The 23,375-nt window shown below is 39.9% G+C and overlaps 1 protein-coding gene across 1 annotated transcript in view; it reads right to left on the reverse strand.

Moving 5' to 3' along the window:
• tamalin (trafficking regulator and scaffold protein tamalin) overlaps positions 1-23,375 on the reverse strand; it is a 51,722-nt gene that overhangs the window by 13,719 nt on the left and 14,628 nt on the right. The window contains exons 4-5 of the mRNA XM_076276137.1: positions 5,980-6,082; positions 4,080-4,173 (exon numbers count right to left, since the gene is read on the reverse strand). Of these exons, the coding sequence (XP_076132252.1) occupies positions 4,080-4,173; positions 5,980-6,082 (197 nt within the window). The remainder of the gene's footprint in view (positions 1-4,079; positions 4,174-5,979; positions 6,083-23,375) is intronic.

Raw genomic sequence — 23,375 nt, forward strand, 5'->3', positions numbered from 1 at the left:
TTAATCATGAATTATAGTATTAGGAAGTGGTTTATAAAATATGTATCTTTGCCCTAAGTAATCATTAGTGCATGTGTATGCAACAACTGTTAAATATTACTTAATCAAAAACATAGTATTGCATAATTTATTAAGTATTAATAATGTATACATACATTATATTTTAGATACACCATTTCTAACTGTGTCTACACTTTATTAATGAGAATTAACTTAGGAGCAATGCTTTACAAATGATGAACAAAGCATTTTGTTTGCAACTGGTTTATATTGGGAAGTGGTTGTTTCATTACCCCTCCCCCTTACGGAAACGAGCTCCGACCACGACCCGGACTATCACAACTTGGCCCGATGATGCCTCTGACCAGCTGCAGGACTGCTTCCAGAGGACCGACTGGGAGGTTTTTGATCACCAGGACCTGGAGAACCACACTACAGCAGTTCTGAATTACATTAGATTCTGCACAGACAATGTCACCAGGGACAGACGTATAAGGATTTATCCCAACAGAAAGCCCTGGATGACAAAAGAGGTGCAGAGCCTGTTGACAGCCAGGAACACTGCTTTTAGGTCTGAGGACAAGGCACTCTACAGCGCTGCCAGAGCCAACCTGAAAAGAGGCATTCGCAAGGCCAAGGCAGCATATAGAAGGAAGATAGAAGACCATATCAGGAGTAACAACACCATACAGCTGTGGCAGGGCGTCCAGCACATCACCAGCTACAAACCCAGCAACTCCTCGGCCGCTGCGGGGGACTCTTCTCTGGCAGAGGAGCTTAACATTTTCTTTGCCCGCTTTGAGGTGACATCTACATCAACCCCACCACAGCCGCCTGCTCACAGCAGCCTCACACTCAAGGTAGAAGAGTGTGAGGTGAGGCGGGTGATGAGGGGGTGAACCCGAGGAAGGCTGCAGGACCTGACGGAGTGGCTGGCCGGGTGCTGAAAGACTGTGGGGACCAACTGGCTGGAATTTTTACCAGAATTTTCAACCAGTCCCTGTCACAGGCCACTGTCCCCCCCTGTCTTCCACCATTGTCCCACTACCGAAAAAACCCTGCATTACCACCCTAAATGACTACCGCCCAGTGGCACTTACACCAGTCATCATGAAGTGCTTTGAGAAACTGGTGCGGAATCATACCATCTCCTGCCTGCCAGCTGACCTGGACCCCCATTTCAATTTCCTTACAAAGCAAAGAGATCCACTGAGGAGGCTGTTTCCACAGCACTTCATGCCGCGCTGACCCACCTGGAACAACAAGGGAGCTATGTAAGAATGCTCTTTGTGGACTTCAGCTCGGCATTCAACACCCTCCTTCCACAACGTCTGGTTTCTAAGCTGGCGGACCTTGGGCTCCAAAATTCACCTACAGTTGGATATTGGACTTTTTAACAGGCCGCTCCCAGAGGGTCAGGCTGGGTTCCAACATCTCCACTGTTCTCAGCCTCAGCACCAGCTCGCCACAGGGCTGCGTGCTCAGCCCACTCCTCTACACTCTCTATACGTATGACTGTGCCCCTACCTACATCAGCAACAAGATTGTAAAGTTCGCAGATGACACGACGGTAGTTGGACTCATCTCAGCCGAGGTGGGTGAGCTAGCATACAGGGACGAGGTGGAGCGGCTGGCAGGGTGGTGCTCAGTCAACAACCTGCTCCTCAACACCACAAAGACAAAGGAGCTGGTCATTGACTTTAGAAAGAACAAGTCTGACATTCAACCACTCCTCATCGGCGGGGTCTGTGTGGAGAGGGTTCCGGTGTTCAGGTTTCTGGGCATTGAGCTGGAGGACGACCTGACATGGCGCGCCAACACCAAGGAGCTACTGAAGAAGGCGCAGCAGAGACTGTACTTTCTGAGAACTCTCAGGAAGAGCGGTCTACCCCAGAATCTGCTTCTCGCCTTCTACCACTGCTCCATGGTGAGTGTGCTCATGTATGGACGGTAGCTGCACATCCTCAGAGAGAAAGGCGCTTCGCAGGGTCGTCAGGGCAGCAGAAAAGACCATAGGCTGCCCCCTCCCCATGCTGGAAGAGATCTACGCCTCCAGATGCCATAAGAAGGCAATAGACATTTCAAAGGACCCTTCACACCCAGGTCACTGTCACTTTCAGCTCTTGCCTTCAGGCAGGAGATACAGAACAATGAAAACCAGGACAAACCGTTTAAAAAATAGCTTCTATCCGAAGGCAATCATGGCCCTTAACTCTTCAAATTTGAAATAGTCTGTTCTTGGCCCCTAACCCACTGTGCAAATTCTATGGTGGAGTAATGTTCTTTTTACCAATGAAATCTGTACAGAACCATTCCTGTTCATAACCAGTGCAATATATGTTTATATTCTTTTTATATTTTTATATATGTGCATTTTTTTAACTATTTATTATTGTTCTTATGCATACCTCATGAGTTGACAGCACTTTCAAATCTCGTTGTACCTTTGCAAAAAGTGTCAATGACATCTATCTAAAATCTATCTATCTATCTATCTATTATATATTAAGTATAAATCATGTACTTACAAACATATTTTTGGATAGGCTTACTATGATCAAACCATTTATAACTGTGTGAACAAATGCTTTACTGATGATAAATTATGTATGAACATGAAATTACTAATGATGAACAAACAATTAACTAATAAGTAACAAAGACTTAATAAATTATGAATTGTGTGTAGTTATTATAAAGTGTTACCCAAAAGCCTAGTAATGATAATAGACCCACTGATGATGATGATGATAATAATAATAATAACAACAGCAAAGCATGACTTCGCAGAGAGTCTGGCCTAAATCCATAGGCATTTGTTTATTTCCAGGTGGGAGGGCACAGTTTGAGGTTTAAAATCATTGGAGTTCCTTTGAACCAATCACTAACAACCGGCGTTTCGTCATACAGAGAAGTTTCTCTGCAGCACCGTGCAGCACGCCCATAACAAGCACGGGTGCATCTTATCAGAAAACAATCACACGTTTCATCTGTGTAACTCTCGCCAAAATGCATCATATAGTGTTTTGTGAATGTACCCAAGTCAAACTTTCATATAAATGCATAAGTACGTCCAAAGCGCCACTTTTAAGCTTGTATGCGTTGTCGTTTTCGGGTGAAATTACCTTTTGAATGGGATTCCTATAGGGCTACTACTTTTTTGATACAATCGCGTCAAAATCACTATTTTTCAAATACTATGAAGGCTCGACACAACATGAAACTTTGATCGAAGTATCATCAGTGTCTACACATGAACTCGAGCATTGAGAACATTGTTGGTGTACACAGAGTTTACTAAAAGAGAGGTTTTGAACAACTCACTTGTTTTTTCTACTCGCTGCCATTTTGCCATCTTGCAAGGAGTGAGTTGTCCAAAGTGTAAACTATGTGTACACGAACAATGTTCTTAATGCTCGAGTTCATATGTAGAGACACTGATGATGCTTCGATCAAAGTTTCAAGTTATGTCGAGCCTTCTTAGTGTTTGAAAAATAGCGATTTTGACCCGACCATGTAGCCTACTAAACTACAGTGTGCGTTGGTTGCCTTGTTGGACCTCACTAGAAATCTCTCCATTTTTGTTATTATAATTTGGATGTGTGGCTATGTTGAGAGACGAATCAGATGGGACTTATGCACGTTCTTTAATGCAAGTGTTTAACAACTTTGCAGGCAATACAGATTTTATTTGAAGACTTAAGGTTGTAGTCCTTAGTCAGTCAGTGAGTGTGTGAGTGTCTTAGTCGAGTGTGTCATATGTGTTGCAACACAGTGAAAAAGGCAGAGGGGTAGCCTATCCTATTAGCTAAGCGCACGCCTAGCAGTTAAAAAAAATAGCTAGGGCTGAGATTGGGATCATCTTTAAAAAGACTGTTTGTGGTATTAGTCTTTAAAAAAACTGTTTGGGTTTGAAGTAAAGTCCTAAGTAGATCAATATCAAGACTGATAACAGATAGTCTAGCGAGAGCTGGCACAAGCGAACTTGGCAAGAGACTAGACTAGAGTAAATGAAGCTCGGTGCGTGTGTGGACGCTTATAGTAGGCTAACCTAGCAGTAGTCTTGACTGGGTGCTTACCTGAGGATGTTCCCTGAAGACCTGATCAGCTGAACAATCTCCTTGTGTTGGCAACCCTCCACTGATGTCTCATTAACACATGCAATGGTATATCCTGCATACAAATTTGACAATACAAACATTAAAGGTGGTATTTGGAGTGTTTTTTAAACATCTAAAAATAGCAACATAATGTGAAGAAACAACCATTTTGACATAATGTCAACATTGCATGCTTTGTGTTGTCCAGATATCCCTCAAGAATGGCATGCCAACTAGCTTGCAGGGCTCTCTTCTAATATGTTGTGCATGTGTACAAAATACAATGCAAGTCAAGGGAAGAGTATTGTGTGGCTGTGTTCACATCTTACATTCCGCATTCCTTTTTAATAATGTGCAAGCTAGGCTTACCCATTCTAATGCGTAACATCAAAAATATGTATTTCATCCTTCAATATGCCAGACAGAGGTGGGAGTAAGTCACACATGTGCAAGTCACAAGCAAGTCTCAAGTCTTAACCTTCAAGTCTCAAGCAAGCAAATAGGCTAGTTATGAACTGCTGGAGTTTTATTTGTAACAAACAAATAGACATTGCGTTCATTTAAGCCACATACATCTGAATGGTTTATAGAATAAGATGAAATGTATAAGAATAAAAATGTATTTCAAGTAGACCTATTATAAAATAGTCTATTATTGTTTCAATATGCCTCAAATATTAGGTAAGCTACATCAAATCATGAAAATATATTCAAAAAGTTCAAGTTACACCTGCCCTGACCTGTCACATCTCCAGGGACCCAATAATGTTGAAAAAGTGAACTAATCAATCAATCAAACGTTGCCGCCGACGTCACTGCCAAACTTTGACAAGCGCGACAGCGCAATGGGTTTTAGGAGGGTTTAGGACCGTCAATGCTATATCATATTATAGGTACATAAGCCTAACGTGAAATAAGCTACTTTTATATGATGATTGCTGGCAGTTAGCCAGGCCTACTGACTGTTGTTACTACTAGGCTGTAATGTATGGAACAGGGACATGTTTAAGAGGGAGTGAGAAAGAGAGACGCTTACTTTAGGTTACATTGGCAACATTTTCGCTAGCATATCAAAATTAAACTTAGACAAGAAAATATTTCACTTTGCCATTTCACACATTTTAACCTAATATCGTGTTAACTAAAGCATAATAGATTCAAAGCCAACTCTTAACATGCCTCAAAGGTTTCTAACATGACTTCTGACAGATGAAAATCAACGTGGTGGTGGTTATGTCGCTTATTTGCACACTTGCAGACTGCTGTTCATTTCTCCTTTGAGTTGTCAGATACATCATCTGTGTAGCCAAACATTATTATGTTTTGGTATAAACGTAGAGCCTTCCATATTTGCAAGTTAGCCTACCTCAGTCTGTGTCATTTGATCTGGCACTTGCTGTTGGTCTGTCACGTTGCGTCACTTGGTACAATGACAGGTTTGCTCGCGTGACGCATGCAACAGCACCTAAGCAGATTTTCTAAAATTGTAAAGTTAACTCCTTAATATCTATGAAAAAAATAAAAAGTCAAGTCATTTCAAGTCATTTGTCTCAAGTCTAAGTCAAGTCTCAAGTCATGAATAGCAAGTCAAAGTCAAGTCAAGTCTTTTATACATGTTGATCAAGCAAGTCTCAAGTCCTAAACAATGTGACTCGAGAGTCGTGTCAAGTCATGTGACTCGAGACGAGTCCTCCATGTCTGCTGATTACCTGATGAACTGCAGGTTTGGCCTAGGTGCTTTCTACGGGTTGGCCATGGCGCTATGTGTGTGTGTGTGTGTGTGTGTGCAACAATTTGTGTGATTTTAGGAGCAATTTGTGCAAGGATACACACAAGATAAGGAAAAAAATATCATCTACCACTCCAGGTCATTACTCACCAACTTTCAGACCTGCCAGTTTGGCTGGGCTGTGATTGTGCACTCTACAAACAAAGGTACACATCTCCACTGAGTTTTCATTCTGATGGTGAAGACCATAAGTCTGCAAAAGGAAATGATGAATGACTTATCTGTAACATACTGGTTGGTTTACAAAATGTAAACAAAAAAAAACCCTTAAAAATCACTAATCTACATTACATTTTCACAAAATGTATTCTAGCTTTAAAAATGCCAACAGGTGGGAAAAAGAAGTAGCTTTGACAGTCTGGGTCATAAAAACCGTGGTCACCTACAGTATGTGGCTGCTTTGTTGTTCTCTAAGATAAATCAAGTTACTTTTGCATCTAATTCTATTGCTATCTATAAATGAAGTGAAAACACTGTACAGAGGTTTGTTAGATAACTCCATTTAAGATTTATGTACCATAATTGTATTGTTTCTTGCAAATGAAATGCAGTTGACATTCAACCAGAAGTGCAAAGAAGCATTAAATACCAAGTATTCTGTGCAGTTATGTAGACTAGATAACAGTGTATAGATAGATAAATACAGGTTTTCCAGATGACATGTCTACGGTGACAGATAAGGAGTATAGAGGGTTATGTACAGAGTATAAATAAACATTATATATACTTTTTACTTCTGCACTGTTTACCTGTTTCATTGACTGCACTGCACTGTTTACCTGTTTACATTTTTACATTTACTCCTGCACGGTTTCATCAATGCCCTCGCACTGCTAACATCAAAAACTGCACAATATATTTATATTCTATAACCTGCCCATAAACCTGCAATACATATAAATTACATGTATGTTTGTATGTGTATGTGTATATATATATATATATGGGTCAGTGACAGATAAGGGTTGGTAAGATGAGAAAATTAAAAATATGTTTAAACCTTTAAAACAAAACATGCCTGAGGTTTGCTAAAGTGTATACTTTGTATTTCTGTTGTATTCATATTATTTGATATGACGTGTATGCTATTTTTTAACAAAAGATAGAACTAACAGCCTATTAAATTGTCAAATGGTGTAACCACAAAAATGACAAATATCTAATATTTCACACCTCCTAGAGTTCATGCAATTGCTCTCATGAAATTATTAGTTTATTTTGTAGTATCCTATAAGAATATGTTTTATTATATTTATTTCTAAATTTAAATTATATAGGTTTTTCATTGTACTGAGCAAGACCATATGCTGTAAACATCTTGTTTTCTGTCTATTCTTTGACCATTTGAGTAAAAATGGTTTAAACAACCATTATTACAGTGAAGTAGAGTATTAAATCATTATCCATATTCATTTTTTTGTACATTATTAGTATTTTAGACAAAATACTGGTTACACCAATTGACATAAATCGGTTACACCAATTGACCATGAAACGTTTATAGCAATAGGACAAGAAATTGACACAGAAAATAGGCATCAAGGTAAACTGAATTGGATATTTTGATATGTATTCATGTCATTCATCATATTCCATATCAAATATAATTTCATAACATCAATGAAGAAACTTGTGTTCTATTTGATTTCAATTCAGTTCTCATACAATTTCAGTCTATACCCATTATTTTCAAAGAGAGTGAGATAAAGGGCCCTGTTTTCGCGATGCAAAACCTGGCGCAAAGCGTATTATTATTCTGACGCAACGTTTTTTCCTATCTTACACTTCACTTTTATTAAATAATGCGCCCAGGGGTGTGGCAATTACCGATATAAGGTGTGGTCTGGCACATGATCTAAAAATCGCTATCTTATTCCGTCTAAAAAGCATTACGCCACTGACCAAGAAAAGCCTGGTCTATTGCGAAAGGCGCATATGAAACACAGCTGAAGACGCACTGTCATGAGATGTAAGCAGCAATTCCTCTGCAGAATAAATGTCCTTAGGTTATTTATTCAGTCATTCGAACATTATAGGGGGAAGTTTTGCTTTTTTCAGGCTATGTTTTTGCTGGTAACCCATTGTCAGTCAATATTGAAAGTAATTAACTGTGTATAACTGTTTTGTCGTTGACTATGACACCACAGTGAAGTTAGTTTCACTTTGCCTATATGTTTAATTAATAGACAAGTGCAGATGTGTGTAGCCTATACTCTACTCGGTTTTAGTAAAGAATGGCTTAGTGGAATACCTGTTCCATACGGCCTTGCGTACAAGCAGATTCCTTCAAATACACCGCTGACTATCAAAATACTGATGTGCTGTTTGAAGTTGCCCTTATTTTCAAATTTTAACAATTTTAAATGTATGCAACCCATATGTACACAAAAAAAAATATATATATACACACATACACATACAAACATACATGTAATTTATATGTATTGCAGGTTTATGGGCATGTTATAGAATATAAATATATTGTGCAGTTTTTGATGTTAGCAGTGCGAGGGCATTGATGAAACCGTGCAGGAGTAAATGTAAAAATGTAAACAGGTAAACAGTGCAGTGCAGTCAATGTAACAGGTAAACAGTACAGAAGTAAAAAGTAAACAGGTAAACAGTTAAAGTGCAAGACAGGAGATTTTTCAGCAGTGTTACAGCCTCTGGAAACAAGCTGTACTTGAGCCTGCTGGTGCGGGAGTGCAGGCGTATCGCCTGCCAGATAGGAGTAGGGTAAAAAGACCTGATGGTTTTGGTGGGTGGCATCCTTGACAATGGATTTGGCTTTGTTTGTACAGCATTTATGACATGTGCTGTGGATGGAGGGGAGTTGGGAGCCAAGTCCTTTGGGCAGATTTCATTACTGTTTGTAGTGCCTTGCGATCGGCAGCATTGCAGTTTCATACAGAGATGCAGTTTGTGAGTATGCTCTCAATGGTACAGCAGTAGAAGTCTGATAGAATTCTAGGACGCTTTCTTAAGGGTCCGTAGAAAGACTGGACTCCAGACTGGAGGAGTTGAGAGACCAAGAAAGATTTTCTGTGATGTGGACCCCAAGGAACTTAAAGCTAGACACACATTCCACCTCAGCACCACTGAGCACCCCGGGTGTGTGCCTTGCTCTTGGTTCTCCTGAAGTCCACAATGATCTCCTTGGTCTTCTGGGTGTTGAGTGCCAGGTTGTTTTTACACCACGTAGCTAGGTGCTGAACCTCATCCCTATATGCTGTTTCATCCTCCTCTCTGATCAGGTCCACTACTGTGGTGTCATCTGCAAACTTGATTATGGCATTGGAGCCATAAACAGGGGCGCAGTTGTGGGTGAAGAGGGAGTAGAGCAGAGTGCTCAACATAGCCCTCTGGGTGATAGTGGAGCAGGAGAGACTTCCTAATTTAACAGTCTGGGGTCTGTTAGTAAGGAAGCATAATCCAGTTGCAGAGTGAGTTGCTGATGCCAAGCTGGTTGAGTTTGGAGATCAGCTTGGAGGGGATCACTGTGTTGAATGCTGAACTGAAGTCAATGAACAGCATTCTAACATATGCATTGGGTCCAGGTGGGTGAGTGCCGGGTGGAGCGCTGTGGAAATGGTATCCTCTGTTGATCTGTTGTGTCGGTAGGCAAATTGGTACGGGTCCAGTGCAGTGGGCAGACATGATTTCAGTTGTGAGAGGACCAGCTTCTCAAAACATTTCACAATGATGGGTGTCAGTGCAACCGGGCGGAAATGGTTCCGTTCCTTGGCTGTGGATTGTTAAGGCGTTTCCTCTGGTTGGATCTGGCTGAGCTGAAGGCCTCCTGGTCCCTAGCCTTGAGTAGAAGGCGAACTTCTTTTAGGGAATAATTTCACTGTTTTATGTGTAGTCACTCCCTCTACACACTTATATAATCCAGGACAGAGTTGGTGGATGTATGAATGTGCATTTGGGAGTCTGTAGTGGCATCAGCAGCAAACACATTCCAGTCGTTGTGCTGGAACTGGTGTTGTAGAGTGGAGTCTGCGGCCACGTCCACATATACCAAAACCATCTTTTCCCCCCGTCTTCCCTGGCATAGTTTCAAAAATATTTGCGTCCAAACTGATCCATCTCAACACGCTACTTCATATTCCAGGCCTATGGGTGGGGCTGTTTCTGTTACAGAAATTCACCTTAAATGAGAGGAAGAGGCGCATAAAGCTTGCATGCTGTATACAAAGAGACAGTAGAAGAAGAAACCAAGCACATGATGAATACGACGAAAATAGCTAGTGCAAGGAAACCAGAATTGTTTGTGTGGACCGATAGTGAACTGTCAACTGTAGTCAATTGTAAAACCAATAAACTTAATTTTTACGGTTTGTGAAGGGTGCAGTCCAGTCCTTTATTTGGTGAACATAGGTGCAAATAAACGTTACTTTCTTTGGTTGTATAGTCCGCGATTCACATTAGTTGTTGGCTATCAGTGCAAGTGCATTATGCTACTAAACGCTATTCCTACCCAAGTTCTAGGCTATTCCGTCGTCACATTTACTGTATAATATTGCTATAATACCATTTCATTACTCGATACTTTTTGCCTGCATCAAATTGCGCATTTAGTGCGCATCTACTGTAAGCTTAACATGATTTCTAAGCGACTTGTAGGCTCATATCTGACATTTATTTATGTTGTGACATGTAAAAGAAATAAATGTCACCGGCACTAAGCACACATTCATTTAAACTGAAAACGCCCTTCCCTAATAACTTCTGACTAGTTCTCTTGAGTCAGTCACTGACAGTAACTAGAATGCATCAAGACAAACACATAGAAAAAATACTGTTCACCAAGTCATGATAAACTATTGGCGCTGCGCAGCACCAGTTGTGATGTTTAGCCTACTGAGTGTAATCTCAGGTAATGTCATGTAGGGCTGAACGATTTATTGCATTTGCGATAATATCGCGATATGATGAAACACGATTTTCAAACCGCAAAGGCTGCGATTTGTAATATGTGACGTCACCAAAACGCATTTATACTTGCGCTTGCGACGCGCCACCGACTCTTCTCACCGACCACTGAAGAAGCAAAAAACGTAAACAAGAGGACTAGCTAACAGTGTCAAGAAAGGTCTGATCAGTAGAGCTACTTTGGTTAAAAATAAACCTCTTCATTACCTTTTGCTCGAACCTGCCATGTCCCTGGTTCTAGTTCATAATTCCCCTGTGCTGCTACTCTGGCTGGTAACTTCGTTCACTTGTCCAGCTGACGATTAAAACTCCACGACTGTTTAGGCTGCACAGCAGCCATTCACCTGTGCACTGGGGACTTTGTTTACTGGAGTACAGTGACAGTGGGGGCATTTGCGATATCCAAGGGGGTTGGCGGCACAAACATTTCATCTCACAGGTAATTAATTGATGCATAATGTTATCCGCAAGTAGTTGACACAGCTAACCACCAAAAACCCAGCTGTTCTAACATTAGCTTACCAGCTTAGGCTCTAGGCTACATACATGCTGCTAACTTTATCCTGTTTAAAGAGTTTTGTCTCCGCGATTGGCTTTGTTGTGATATGAACAAACTAGTTAATTTGCATGCATGCGTATTGCGCTGCGGTGTTGATGATGCTTTAGTTAACACCGAGCCAAACGGTCATTCGGCCGCATTTATTTGCGCTACAACAATCTACAGTAGTTTGTTCCGATTCACGTGCAAGTAGCCTACAGAGGAGAGGAGCGGGTCTGTGTGTGTGTGTGTGTGTGTGTGTGTGTGTGTGTGTGTGTGTGTGTGTGTGCGTGCGCGTGCCCGCGTGCGTGTATGGAGAGCACAGGAGAAGCCGTGTCAGTGCCACTACATGTAGACCTATTTGTTAACTAACGAAAGAAGGTCATATCTACATGAAATAGAAACAAAATAGAAACGAATCAGAATCATTAAATGTTTACAAGGCTGGAAGTTCAACAAATATAGGTCTACTAATGTGATTAAAATAGTTACATAAAAAAATATTTCATTCATCAATCTTGTTCAATGACCTAATGCCATCATAACATAGGCCTGGGCTCCAGGAAAGAACAGTTTATGTTTAACTTATCTAATTTTGTGTTGGTCATACTATAGAATAATATATTTCTTGTCTTTGTTGAATAAGACAGAAGATAAAGAGCTTCAAAATAATCGCATATCGCATCTCAATATTGGTGAGAAAAATCGCAATTAGATTTTTTTCCAAAATCGTTCACCCCTAATGTCATGTATGAAAACTAGTATTGCTAGGCAATACTATAATGAGTGTCAAGTCGAGGGCAGCTGAGGTGTGGCGATGACATCATCGATACGCAAGTATGCGGCTTCGCCATCCAAACGAACACGAAAAGACAACGTTTACAAATTTTTTCACCCTGGGACCAGGTTTCAAAAAAGTGCGTCTTCAGGCATGCATATACAAGATTGGTTTGGACGATCGCCCAAACCAAAAAGCGTCTCCATGTGGATGGCGAGCATTTCCGGTCGGAATGAGTTGTTCATCTGGTCGCGGTGAAATGATAAACTCGGGAGGGAGCTGGTAGAAAGTTGAATGGGTGATCCAAAACAAAGTTCTTGCAGCTTTGATGAATATCCAATAGTGTGTGTCTGTTGTAAAACAAGTAGGATAGTCAGGTAAATAAACACTAAATTACAAAACTGGAGAGACGTCGAGCCTCACGTTGTGCACACACCGCCATCTTGGGTCATGTAAAGTAGGTCCATGGACACATCTTTCCAGCAGATTTGTTGGGTGAGGCTCCAAAATAAAGGAGCCTTTAAGTTTTGGTCCAAAATTAACAAGCTAGCTACCCAAAAGGCATGTCAAACCTTGCAAACACCACCCAGAGCCTTATACAACCCCTGGCAAAAATTATGAACCATCACTCTTGGGGGATGTTCATTCAGCTGTTTTATATTTTAGGGGAAAAAAGACAAATCACAGATGTGCCTCAACACTATTTGTATGCAACATTCTGGCTTTGTGAAACATAACTCAAAGAAATTGCAATCAATCCTGAGGAAAAAAGTCACAATCCTAATGGAATCACAATCCTAAAAAATCATAATTAGTACTTTGGTGCACCTCTTCTGGCTTTTATGACATCTTGAATTCTCTGCATAGACTTCACTAATGCAGAGACTTCACTAATGCAGAGAATTCACTAATGTAGAACAATATTCTTCATCAACCAGGTTTCAACTTTGTCAAGTAGCAGTTGACAGATAAGCTTTACAGGATGGTGCCTTGTTATGCACCATTCTCTTTAGCTTCCACCATACATGTTCAATTGGATTGAGATCCAGTTTGTTTGCTGGCCATGTCATTGATTGATATGTCTTTCATGAAGAAAGGTTTTAATGGTATTTGCTCTATGGCAAGATACATCATCATCATCCTGGAAAATGTGACAGACATATATGTTTGAAAGTTTTCAACAATTGCATGGTATGCTGTATCTAATGTGTACCCATGGCAGAAACCTGATGTTGCCTTGACTATAATCAAGTGATTTGGTGAGGGCAGTAGGCTACTTTTCCAAAGCTCTTTCTCTCCCAAACCTTCTTGCAATCATTTTTAATTAAATTTCAAACTGACATAAAAACAATAATTTTATTAAAGGCTATGTGCAGTTCCTAAACAAGTGTAAACAGAAATACCTTTTTGCCAAAAAAAAAAAAACTCATGCTGTAGGCAACAAAAGGCCTATGTATCATGGTATTATCAACAGAATCAGTCTCAATTTCTTCCCAGATGTCCACCTGCAAGGCCCATTTTCCACTGACCCATCTTCACAGAATGCTGCCACTATTGGTGTTGAACTGAGAAGACGAGTGTGTAAACCTGCTAAGTCTTTGCATGCACTGAGAGATGACATTTATGAAAACATGTCCATTGAACAGGCTGTGCAGATTGCTCTGAGGGGGAACAAGATATCATTGGTGTGGAGGTATTCATTACATTACATTTAGCAGACACTTCTTGACCAAAGTGACTTACATATGTCAGCTATATTACACATTGTCCCCAGAGCAACTTGGGGTTAAGTGCCTTGCTCAAGGGCACAACGGTGGAAGCCGGGAATTGAACCGACAACTTTCAGGCTACTGCACGCTAGCCCAGCTCCTTTACCACTACACTACCACCCCCGTATTCATGAATGCCATTGGCGTTCCAAACTAGTGCAAAAGCTTCTGGAACAAAATCCACACAAGCTAGCCAAGGCCTATGAGCAAGGGCGTCGTAGTGGGGGGACAAGTGGGAATAAATTACCCGGGCCCCAAGTGGGGGGAGGGCCCCTAAGGAGTTAAATTTTATTTTCCTTAATAATAAATAATTTCCTTAATTTAAAGATCTTAATAAATGTTATTAACTAATATAGATGCAAATATTTCGGGTAAATGCATCAGTTGATTGAATGGTTCAGTCCGCCTTCCCCTGCTAGGCGCATTTTTGAAGTAACGTTCATTCTGCCCAAAGATTCTAGAGCGCTTTGATTTTGCCTAAGCGGCAATGAAGACGGTCTAAGAGTCTAAGAAAGCTAAATCCGGTTCCCAGAAAAGAAAAGAGAGGCAAGAAAGGGAGAAAAAAAGAAATGAGGGAAAACAAGTGTTAACAGACGTCTTTCCCAAGAAAGGTGAGCCCAATGTGAAAGCAATAGTCTACAAATGAAATGAACTCCTGAAGGTTACAAAACACTTCACCGCGAATCCGCGATTATCAGTGCTAAAACAGCATTAACACAAAATTAGAAATAACATGATGCCTGATTTATAGCCTACCACAACATTTCAATAGCCTACTAATTCGAAAATTATTATGAGCTAATAGCTTAACTTAGTAGGCTCAATGTTATATAGGTTCATGAGGAAAGGCTGTCAAATTAGTAGCAAAGCTAACTTGTGAAACGCATCACACTCAGTTTCAGAAACTGTCACAGAGGGTGATGCCATAGACTGTATATATAGAACTGGACAGTGTGGCTGCATTCTGCAGTGTTCTATGGAATTGAAGCCGCCGAGGCGACGCCATCTTGGAAAATTTGGAGCCAATTTGAAGTGCGGCTGCGCAGCAAAAGTTGAAGCATGCGCAGTGAAGAGGAGTCGCGGTCAGGCACGCCCACTCAGTTGTCACTCAGCGAGTTAAACACGCCCCTTGTCAAGTGAAACCCGCCCCCTTCTCCTTTCCACAACGCAGGTCGACTCGCCGCCGAAGGCTAGCTGGCTGGATGAATTTTGCGGCTGTGAGTTAGCTAAACAGTACAAACAACAATCGGTTTGTTCTTGTCTGGTAAGTCTTGCGTATCAACTGAATTTTTTTTTGTCTATTGGTGTTCTTAAATACGTCTAAGAGAGCTTATTATGTTGATTATAGACTGTGACAATTTAGTATGGTGAATACTAATGAGCTAACAACAGAAATACGGACAGCGAATTACATGCTAACGTTAGCAGCTACATTAACCCTTAAAGGTGCAGGTTTTTGAACGTTCTAAGTTCCGCAACAATTGAAGGTTCTAAAATTCTATGTTGAATTCAATGAACCCAGATATTCTTTAGAACGTTAACGGGAGGCTAAGTTAGTCATTGAAGTGAAGATTAGCACACAGCTCCCGTAACAGTCGATGCATGATATACTTGGTTTTATTAGTTGTTGCTGTTTTCAAATATCTCAATGTATGCCATCTCAACATGGAGTAACCATTGTACATGGGGATTAATAACACTAGACAGTCAGTACAGTGTGTGATAAAACAACGGTATGATGTGATAAAGCAACGCAAGTTAACGTTAACTTAATGTGAAGCATGGACCTCATCAACCTGTCATGTTAATGTAACTACTAGCCAGTTTGCCAGCGTTGCATTTTTTCTAACGTTAACGACAGACACCTCTGTTAGAGCTACTTCTGTGATGGTAGGTCGGTAGCATAGACTGTAAAAAATAGGTCGGTAGTTGTAGACCGCATAAGTGAATGATCGATAAATGAAACGCCTGCATTAAACACTAGCAGCTACGCCAACAACCAGTCACTTCCCAGGGATATCGGTGAACATTTGAGAAAGACCTTAGTTTGTCATCTAACGTCAATGATCAGTCATACCTATAACGTTATTTTTCAAGCTGACGCAAGTTAATAACATTCACACCGCATATTTAAATGTGTAGTTAACATTAGGTAGGCTGTGAACTTTATTGCACACATATATTTAATTAATTACAGTGCATGAAAATGCACTGTACTGTTCTTCCTAGGCTTCTTCTTATTATTATTATTATTATTCCGCTTACCACTTTTTCTAGACGCAATTTCTCTTGAACAGTTTAACTTAGAAACTTCATTCAAACTTTGTAACGTAGGTCTTCAAACAGATCGGGTTGCTATCTCTTTTCAACTTTTATACTTTTTAAACTATTAAAGAAAAACTTTTTAAAAATCCCCATAGACTTAACATTGCCGATTATGACATCATAATACGGCCATTAAGCAATTAGAATCCTATGGCAGGTGTTCAGGCCACCTGGATCTCAACTGCCAGTCTCAGGCTTTAAGCATACAAACTGGCCCTATTAAGACTACACATCCTGTTAAACTGCTTCCTCTGCCAAAAACTGTTTCAAAATAAAAGTCCTCACTACAATATTTCACTGTTAAACAATTTAACCCTTTAAACTACTGAACTTTTTAACTGTTTAGCCATTGTAACTGTTACTTGTCATCAACTATGACTCCTACCCACTGTAGCTAGTTAGCATGGTTAGCATAGTTAGCATGCTAGCAAGTTAGCATGCTAGTTAACATTTTTAGCAAAATTACTAAAAATGATTAGCTAAGTTAGCTAAGGCACATGGTTAGCATAGTTAGCATGCTAGCATGTTAGCATGCTAGTTAGCATTTTTAGCAAAACTGCTAAAAATGATTAGCTAAGTCACATGGTTAATATAGTTAGCATGCTAGCATGTTAGCATGCTAGTTAACATTTTTAGCAAAATTACTAAAAATGATTAGCTAAGTTAGCTAAGTCACATGGTTAGCATAGTTAGCATGCTAGCATGTTAGCATGCTAGTTAACATTTTTAGCAAAACTACTAAAAATGATTAGCTAAGTTAGCTAAGTAACATGGTTAGCATAGTTATCATGCTAACATGTTAGCATGCTAGTTAGCATTTTTAGCAAAACTACTAAAAATGATTAGCTAAGTTAGCTAAGTAACATGGTTAGCATAGTTAGCATGCTAACATGTTAGCATGCTAGTTAGCATTTTTAACAAAACTGCTAAAAATGATTAGCTAGGTTAACTAAGTAACATGGTTAGCATAGTTAACATGCTAGTTAGCATAGTTAGCATAACTGCTAAAATTATTAGCTAAGTTAGCTAAGTAACATGGTTAACATAGTTAGCATGCTAACATTGTTAGCATAGTTAGCATTTTTAGTAAAACTGCTAGAAAATGTTAGTTAAGTTAGCTAAGTAACATGGTTAGCATGCTAGCACTGCTATAAAACATTAGCTAAGTAGCATGGTTAACAGAATTAAAAATCTTAGCATAACTACTAGCAAACATTAGAGCCGTTCAAACTTTCAGTTATCGTCAAATATCTACCTATGCACAGCCATTAAACTATTTGAATATCAACATTCATTAAACTGCTAGAAAACGTTAGCTAAGTAGCATGGTTAGCAGGTTAGCATTGCTAGCACTGCTATAAAACATTAGATAAGTAACATGGTTAGCATAGTTAAAAATCTTAGCATAACTGCTAGCGAACATTAGAGCCATTCCAACTTTCAGTTATCGTCAAATATCTACCTATGCACAGCCATTAAACTATTTGAATATCAACATTCATTCAACTTCCAGTCTGTCAACAACTTTTAAACTATTTACCTTCAACTTTTAAACGGTCTACTTTTAAACTATCATTAAACTATCTATTAAACTAGCTGTCTATCAACAACTTTTAAACTATCTACTGTCTATCAACAACTTTTAAACTATCTACATTCAACTTTTTAACAGTCTACTTTTAAACTATCAACTTTTATTAAGCTATGCAACCACCATGTCTATCCTAGCATCACCGTAGTAACCATCTCTTTATTATCTGTTTTAACTATACATGATATTTTACATCACAACTTTAGCATTTTCATGCACTGGTAATTCCTTGGAATTGCATTTCTAGTTGGTATTACTAGTGGTGTCGAGTGCCTGATTAGATGCTTTGTAATGTTGTAAAATTGTCTGACTAACTTTATTGTAACTTTCCTTTTTGCAGGTAAGATATGGGTGATGGCTGAATGTACTGGAGGTGGCGGCAAGGTGGTCTCCATGGTCTACATTACTCTGCAAGCAAGGGGGAATGCCTACGTGAAGTGGTTTGGCTGGGGTGGTCTGAGGTGGCATGTCCTCCCCCTTTCTCCAAGTCCCCTGACATCCATCTCCCTGACATCATCACCCACCGTCACTGGATCAACCTGAAGCCCCTTATACATGGGACATGGCACAGCACCACTACGTTCTGAAAACACATGACTTTCAATAACTTGCGTGGCACCAAGAAAGGTCTGCCGCTGCTCTGAACCTTCTGTTAATGTGACATCATTCATACTTGAGGCTGTACACATCCCTTTGTTTCTATTTTCTTTATTGATGTCACCCAAACTTCAACTTTCTGTATGCCCCTGAACTCACACAAATTGTAAATTGCAATGCGCCATTTAACCAGTGGTGTAGTCTAGTTAGTTAGTTGTAGTGGTGGGTATACTGTGAGCAACCCCAAATGTTATTAAATACGTATCCTTGCCTATTTTAAATGGGTATACTGAGATGATGATGCTTTTCAAATGGGTTTACTGTGTAGTCCTGTGTATCACGTAGACTATACCATACCACGGTCATTTAACTGCCTTGGTATTTAAGTCAGCGGGTCATTGCTTAGTATTTAACTGTAGCCTACACAAAGATGTAGACATTACAATAATATTAATATCAGAATAATTATTGGTTGATACTAAATCAATATTGAATGTTTTTTTTATTTCATTTGTGTGATCTATCATTCAGAATGCTGCAACATGACTGGTCTTCAATCAGCCAAAGAGGACACATCGTAACTCCTAGTTACTCTCCATTGGCTCCCTACAGTAGCCAGAATTAAATTTAAATCTCTCACTTTGGCCTATAGGACACTGACTGGATCTGCTCCTTGTTATTTTAATTCAATGATCAAGATATACATCCCCAACCGCCCACTGTGGTCTTCTGATGAGCGTCTGTTGTGTCGACCAGTCTTAAACGCTAGGTCAAATTCAAGACTCTTTTCCTCAGTGGTTCCATGTTGGTGGAATGAGTTGCCCAGTGCTCTTCGTTCTTGTGATAGTTTTTGGTCTTTTAAGCACTTATACATTATGGTTTGTATGCAGTAGTACTGTTTTATTTTCATTATAGGCTGTTGATTAATTTGACATTGTTTATTATTGATATTCTCCTTAATGTAGTCTTACCATGTTTTTGTTATTATATTATTGATTAAATGGGCATTATCATTTATTATTGCTTAACCCCCCTCATTTTCATTGTTTATTTCATTAGGCTATTGATTGATCCCTGTTTTAAGTATTATATTGTTTTGTATTTGTTAAGGGTAACCATAACCATCATCATCATAATGTGGTATTTTCTTATGCACTTGAAACAAAGAATAAAAATGTTTCTTTAAACGTAGTACCACTTTAAACACATCACACACTGAACAGCAAAGTAGCTTCCTGATTATGTGTAAAATGTTTACAGAGTATCCTGATGTAGTAGATCCATGCTCTCATATTTTTACAGCTGACATGAAGGCTGCAATATTACATTTTTGATTTATAATGGAGCACCCTCTCTGGTGAAAGACTAGCAAGCATGTGGTAGAGGCATACGATTACAGACATATTGAGAGAGCCTATTCAATTTAGACGTATTATTTTGAAATGATGTACATCTACGGGAGGATTTACACATCACTGGCAAGACCTGATCAAATCATACCAATGCAAAATGCTTCTCCAGCAGTGCAATCGCAGGTAACAACGATACCTTAACGCATTTTCAGATACCGCTGTTCTGAGCATACTAAGCAAATTGGCCATTTGTAACTTTGAATCCCTCCTCACGTTAAGCTATGGTCCAATAATGTGTTCACTAAAACACAAGTAACGTTATTTGTCGGGCTGATTCATAAATGGGCATAGAATCTACCGAGGTTGTCGACCTAGCAGGCTAGGTGGCGTTTATTGCCATTCACAAAAACTAAGCAAGAGTTAACGTTAATGAAACTTCACATCGCCTTCTCCAGTGACAAAGTGTATTCAAATGAAGTTGCAACGATGATGACGGCAATCACTGGTTACGTTATACCATTTGAAACAAGTAGGACTGTAAATGATGGTGACTATGGCTAACGTCACTTCGGATCAATATAGCAAGCAGAGCCCTTTTACTTTACCTATCAACTGGCTAATGCTAGCATGATGTAGCATGCTATGAGCTAATATACTTAGCATCTACGAAAGAACAGCACATATCTTTTTTCACAAAGAATCGGTCACAACTAACAACGATGTCTCTTACAAACAACTACACAATGTATGACTATCAATATGTATTTAGTCAGACTGTGATAAGATATAGCCTAATGATAATAACAGCAACACTTCTTTAGGTTAGATTATGTGTCGAAATCAGGTGTCGTTAAAATAAGTGAGCGATGACGTGGTAGTGTCTGCAGCCTAGACGGTAAAACATAATGGACAAAGCGTCGTGTCTGCAGCCAGCCAGCTGTCAATCATAGGTCTAAACACGCCCTTTTTAGATTTGTTAATATAACATAAAAAAAAATAATTTCAGCGAGAAAAGAAAAATTGTGTGTATTGAAGCATCTTGAAAACTATTTTTTCGAATAAAAAGTTGTTGATACAAAAATTGTTTTAGGTGAGAAAAGTGACACGGAAAGTTGGCTACTTGGCCATTGAAATACATGGGGGTGGGCGGAGTTACACATTGTACTGCAGCCAGCCACCAGGGGGCTCTGGACTAGCGCTCGCATCACTCTTAACAGACGGCACACTGTCCAGTTCTATATATACAGTCTATGGGTGATGCAGCAGCAGCAGACCTCTCACCATCTGATGTGGACTTGAGACAAGGTGAGCCTATAGTTTAAAATGAAATCACATGAAAGGCTATACTGCAATGTATATTTAGCAACACTGTCATGCTCTGTCTGTAGTCTAGTCCAGTGTTTTTCAACCTTTTTTGTGCTACGGCACACTTTTGACACTTAAAATGTCCCACGGCACACTAACATCCTGTGTGAAGAAAAAATAAACATACCATAGCATAGCCTAAAATTTCAAATAATACACAGATATGGCCTTATTATGGCTTCTATGGAAGACCTGCTCAATAAAACAAGCGCCCTCTGTTTCATTTGTAGGTGACTATATCTAATTTAATTGTTGTTATCTGGATATGTGATGATTCTGTGAATACTGGATATGGGGCCCCCGTTGTACAATGCCTGCATACCACAAATAGTGCAATCATACAATAAATGAGAGCATGTGGTTATAAATTCTTTGATGCAACAGTTGCTTTTCTGGACCAGTGAGTGACATTTGGGTAATTTTCTGCGGCACACCTGATCTCTCACGGCACACTAGTGTGCCCCGGCACAGTGGTTGAAAAACACTGGTCTAGTCTAGTTAGAATAGACCATTTTTTTGCCACAACCATCAGAAAAATAAAATGTTCTTATGTTTTTATGAAGCAAATGAAAAATGAAATTTGAGGACATTTTACACAGAATATTTAAATATTAAGCATGTTCAGTCACATCCATAAGGCTACATTGGATTTGCCTGCTAATATATCTATATGCTATGCCGGTGGTTGGTTGGTTGGGGGGGGGGGGGGGGCCCATGGCCACCACTTGTGCATAGGGCCCAGAATTTGGTGCTACGCCCCTGCCTATGAGATTGCCCATAAACGTGATGCCATTAGGCGAGCAGCTGCCAGCGTGACTCAGCTCATGCACTTTTGTGAGAAAGCTACAGAGCAACGGGCCAGGACAACTGCAATACATGAGTGAGACAATCCTGATCGAGACGGATGTGAGCTTTCCACATCATCTGAACCGCAGCACCAGAACCTGTGCAGTCCGCACTAGGGTTGTGCCGATGGACGATGATACACAGTGATGGTTGACAGACATCACGATGGGAAGCAACCATCGTGATGCCACGCCAAACAGTTATCAGCCAAACAGTTATCACGTATTAGTCTACTGTCTTATAAAATAAAAGACTTATTAGTCTACCGTCTTATTCAAATAATTCCTGACTGTGACGTGAATGTGTTTGTCTTTTTGTAGCCTACATGTCTCGCAGGCCTATAGCCTACATTGGACGTAAAATATGTAGCCTAATGTTTTAGCAGAAAATAGTCCAATTGAATTATTATTGTTAGGCTACGACAAGGCTAGGACATTCTAGCGCTCAAATATTTTTGCGAGGCTACAGCGAGCGTCAAATGCGTTGTTATCCTCTGTGTTAAAATAAACCATTTCTTTCGTTAATTATAGGATCAGGAGGTAGCCTATCTGTCTTTCACTGTAAGGCTTGTATTTCATGCATTTAGCAAAAGTCCCAGACAGCAGCGGAGTGGTAATCGGGATTCGTTATTTGTAAAAGTTTTTTTTTTACTTCGCCCTCCTATAGCCTGGACTGCGCGATCGCAACTCTTCACTTCTCGCCGCCCTCATAGTCAGCATAGACGGTAGCCTGATAACGTGGGATGCTGCATAGCGTAGCCTACTGAAGATTTTAAATGAGTGACCACGATAGTAGTCTTACTGTAAGTAGCTTTTTTGCTAGGCCCAGCAAAGGCTGGCAATGTGTAATATTCTGCTGTTTGGTACAAACGCAAGTGTTCATATTGATTGTCAATCCGTCTGTCACCACGATTTTTTTTGAAGCAGATCTTCCACCCAACTTCGGTAGCCTGGTCAATATGTCTCTCTTAGATGTCCACTTTCATCAGGCCGTATAGCCTATATAATATATTTTTTATTTTTTATGTAGAAAATTATAAATGTATTTCTGTACAGACATATGGTAATTAATTAGTGTTTACTAACACCCCCCCCCCCCCCCCTACGATATCATTGTCCATCACAATGTTTTACTGTACACATCGTCAAATGCCAATTTAGGGGACATCGCCCAACCCTAGTCCGAATACCGCCCCCAGCCCTGAGTGTGAAATGTTTGGGCCCTGAAATGTGCATACATGTGTTGCTCTATTGTATGGAGGTATGTGCTCTATTGGACAGCAGAGCTCGGAGAAATGTGCTGCCTTTCCGATGTTATAACAGCATTGACCCAGACATTAAGCTGCCACTCCAGCCATCTACTGTTTAGTATTTGCAAGGCATAAGTTCAG

Source organism: Alosa pseudoharengus, unplaced genomic scaffold, assembly GCF_046254945.1.
Source record: "Alosa pseudoharengus isolate Yale_2024_CS ecotype anadromous, Long Island Sound unplaced genomic scaffold, YU_APseudo_1.1 YU_APseudo_1.1_scf_9, whole genome shotgun sequence".
In the NCBI taxonomy this organism is placed as follows: Eukaryota; Metazoa; Chordata; class Actinopteri; order Clupeiformes; family Clupeidae; genus Alosa; species Alosa pseudoharengus.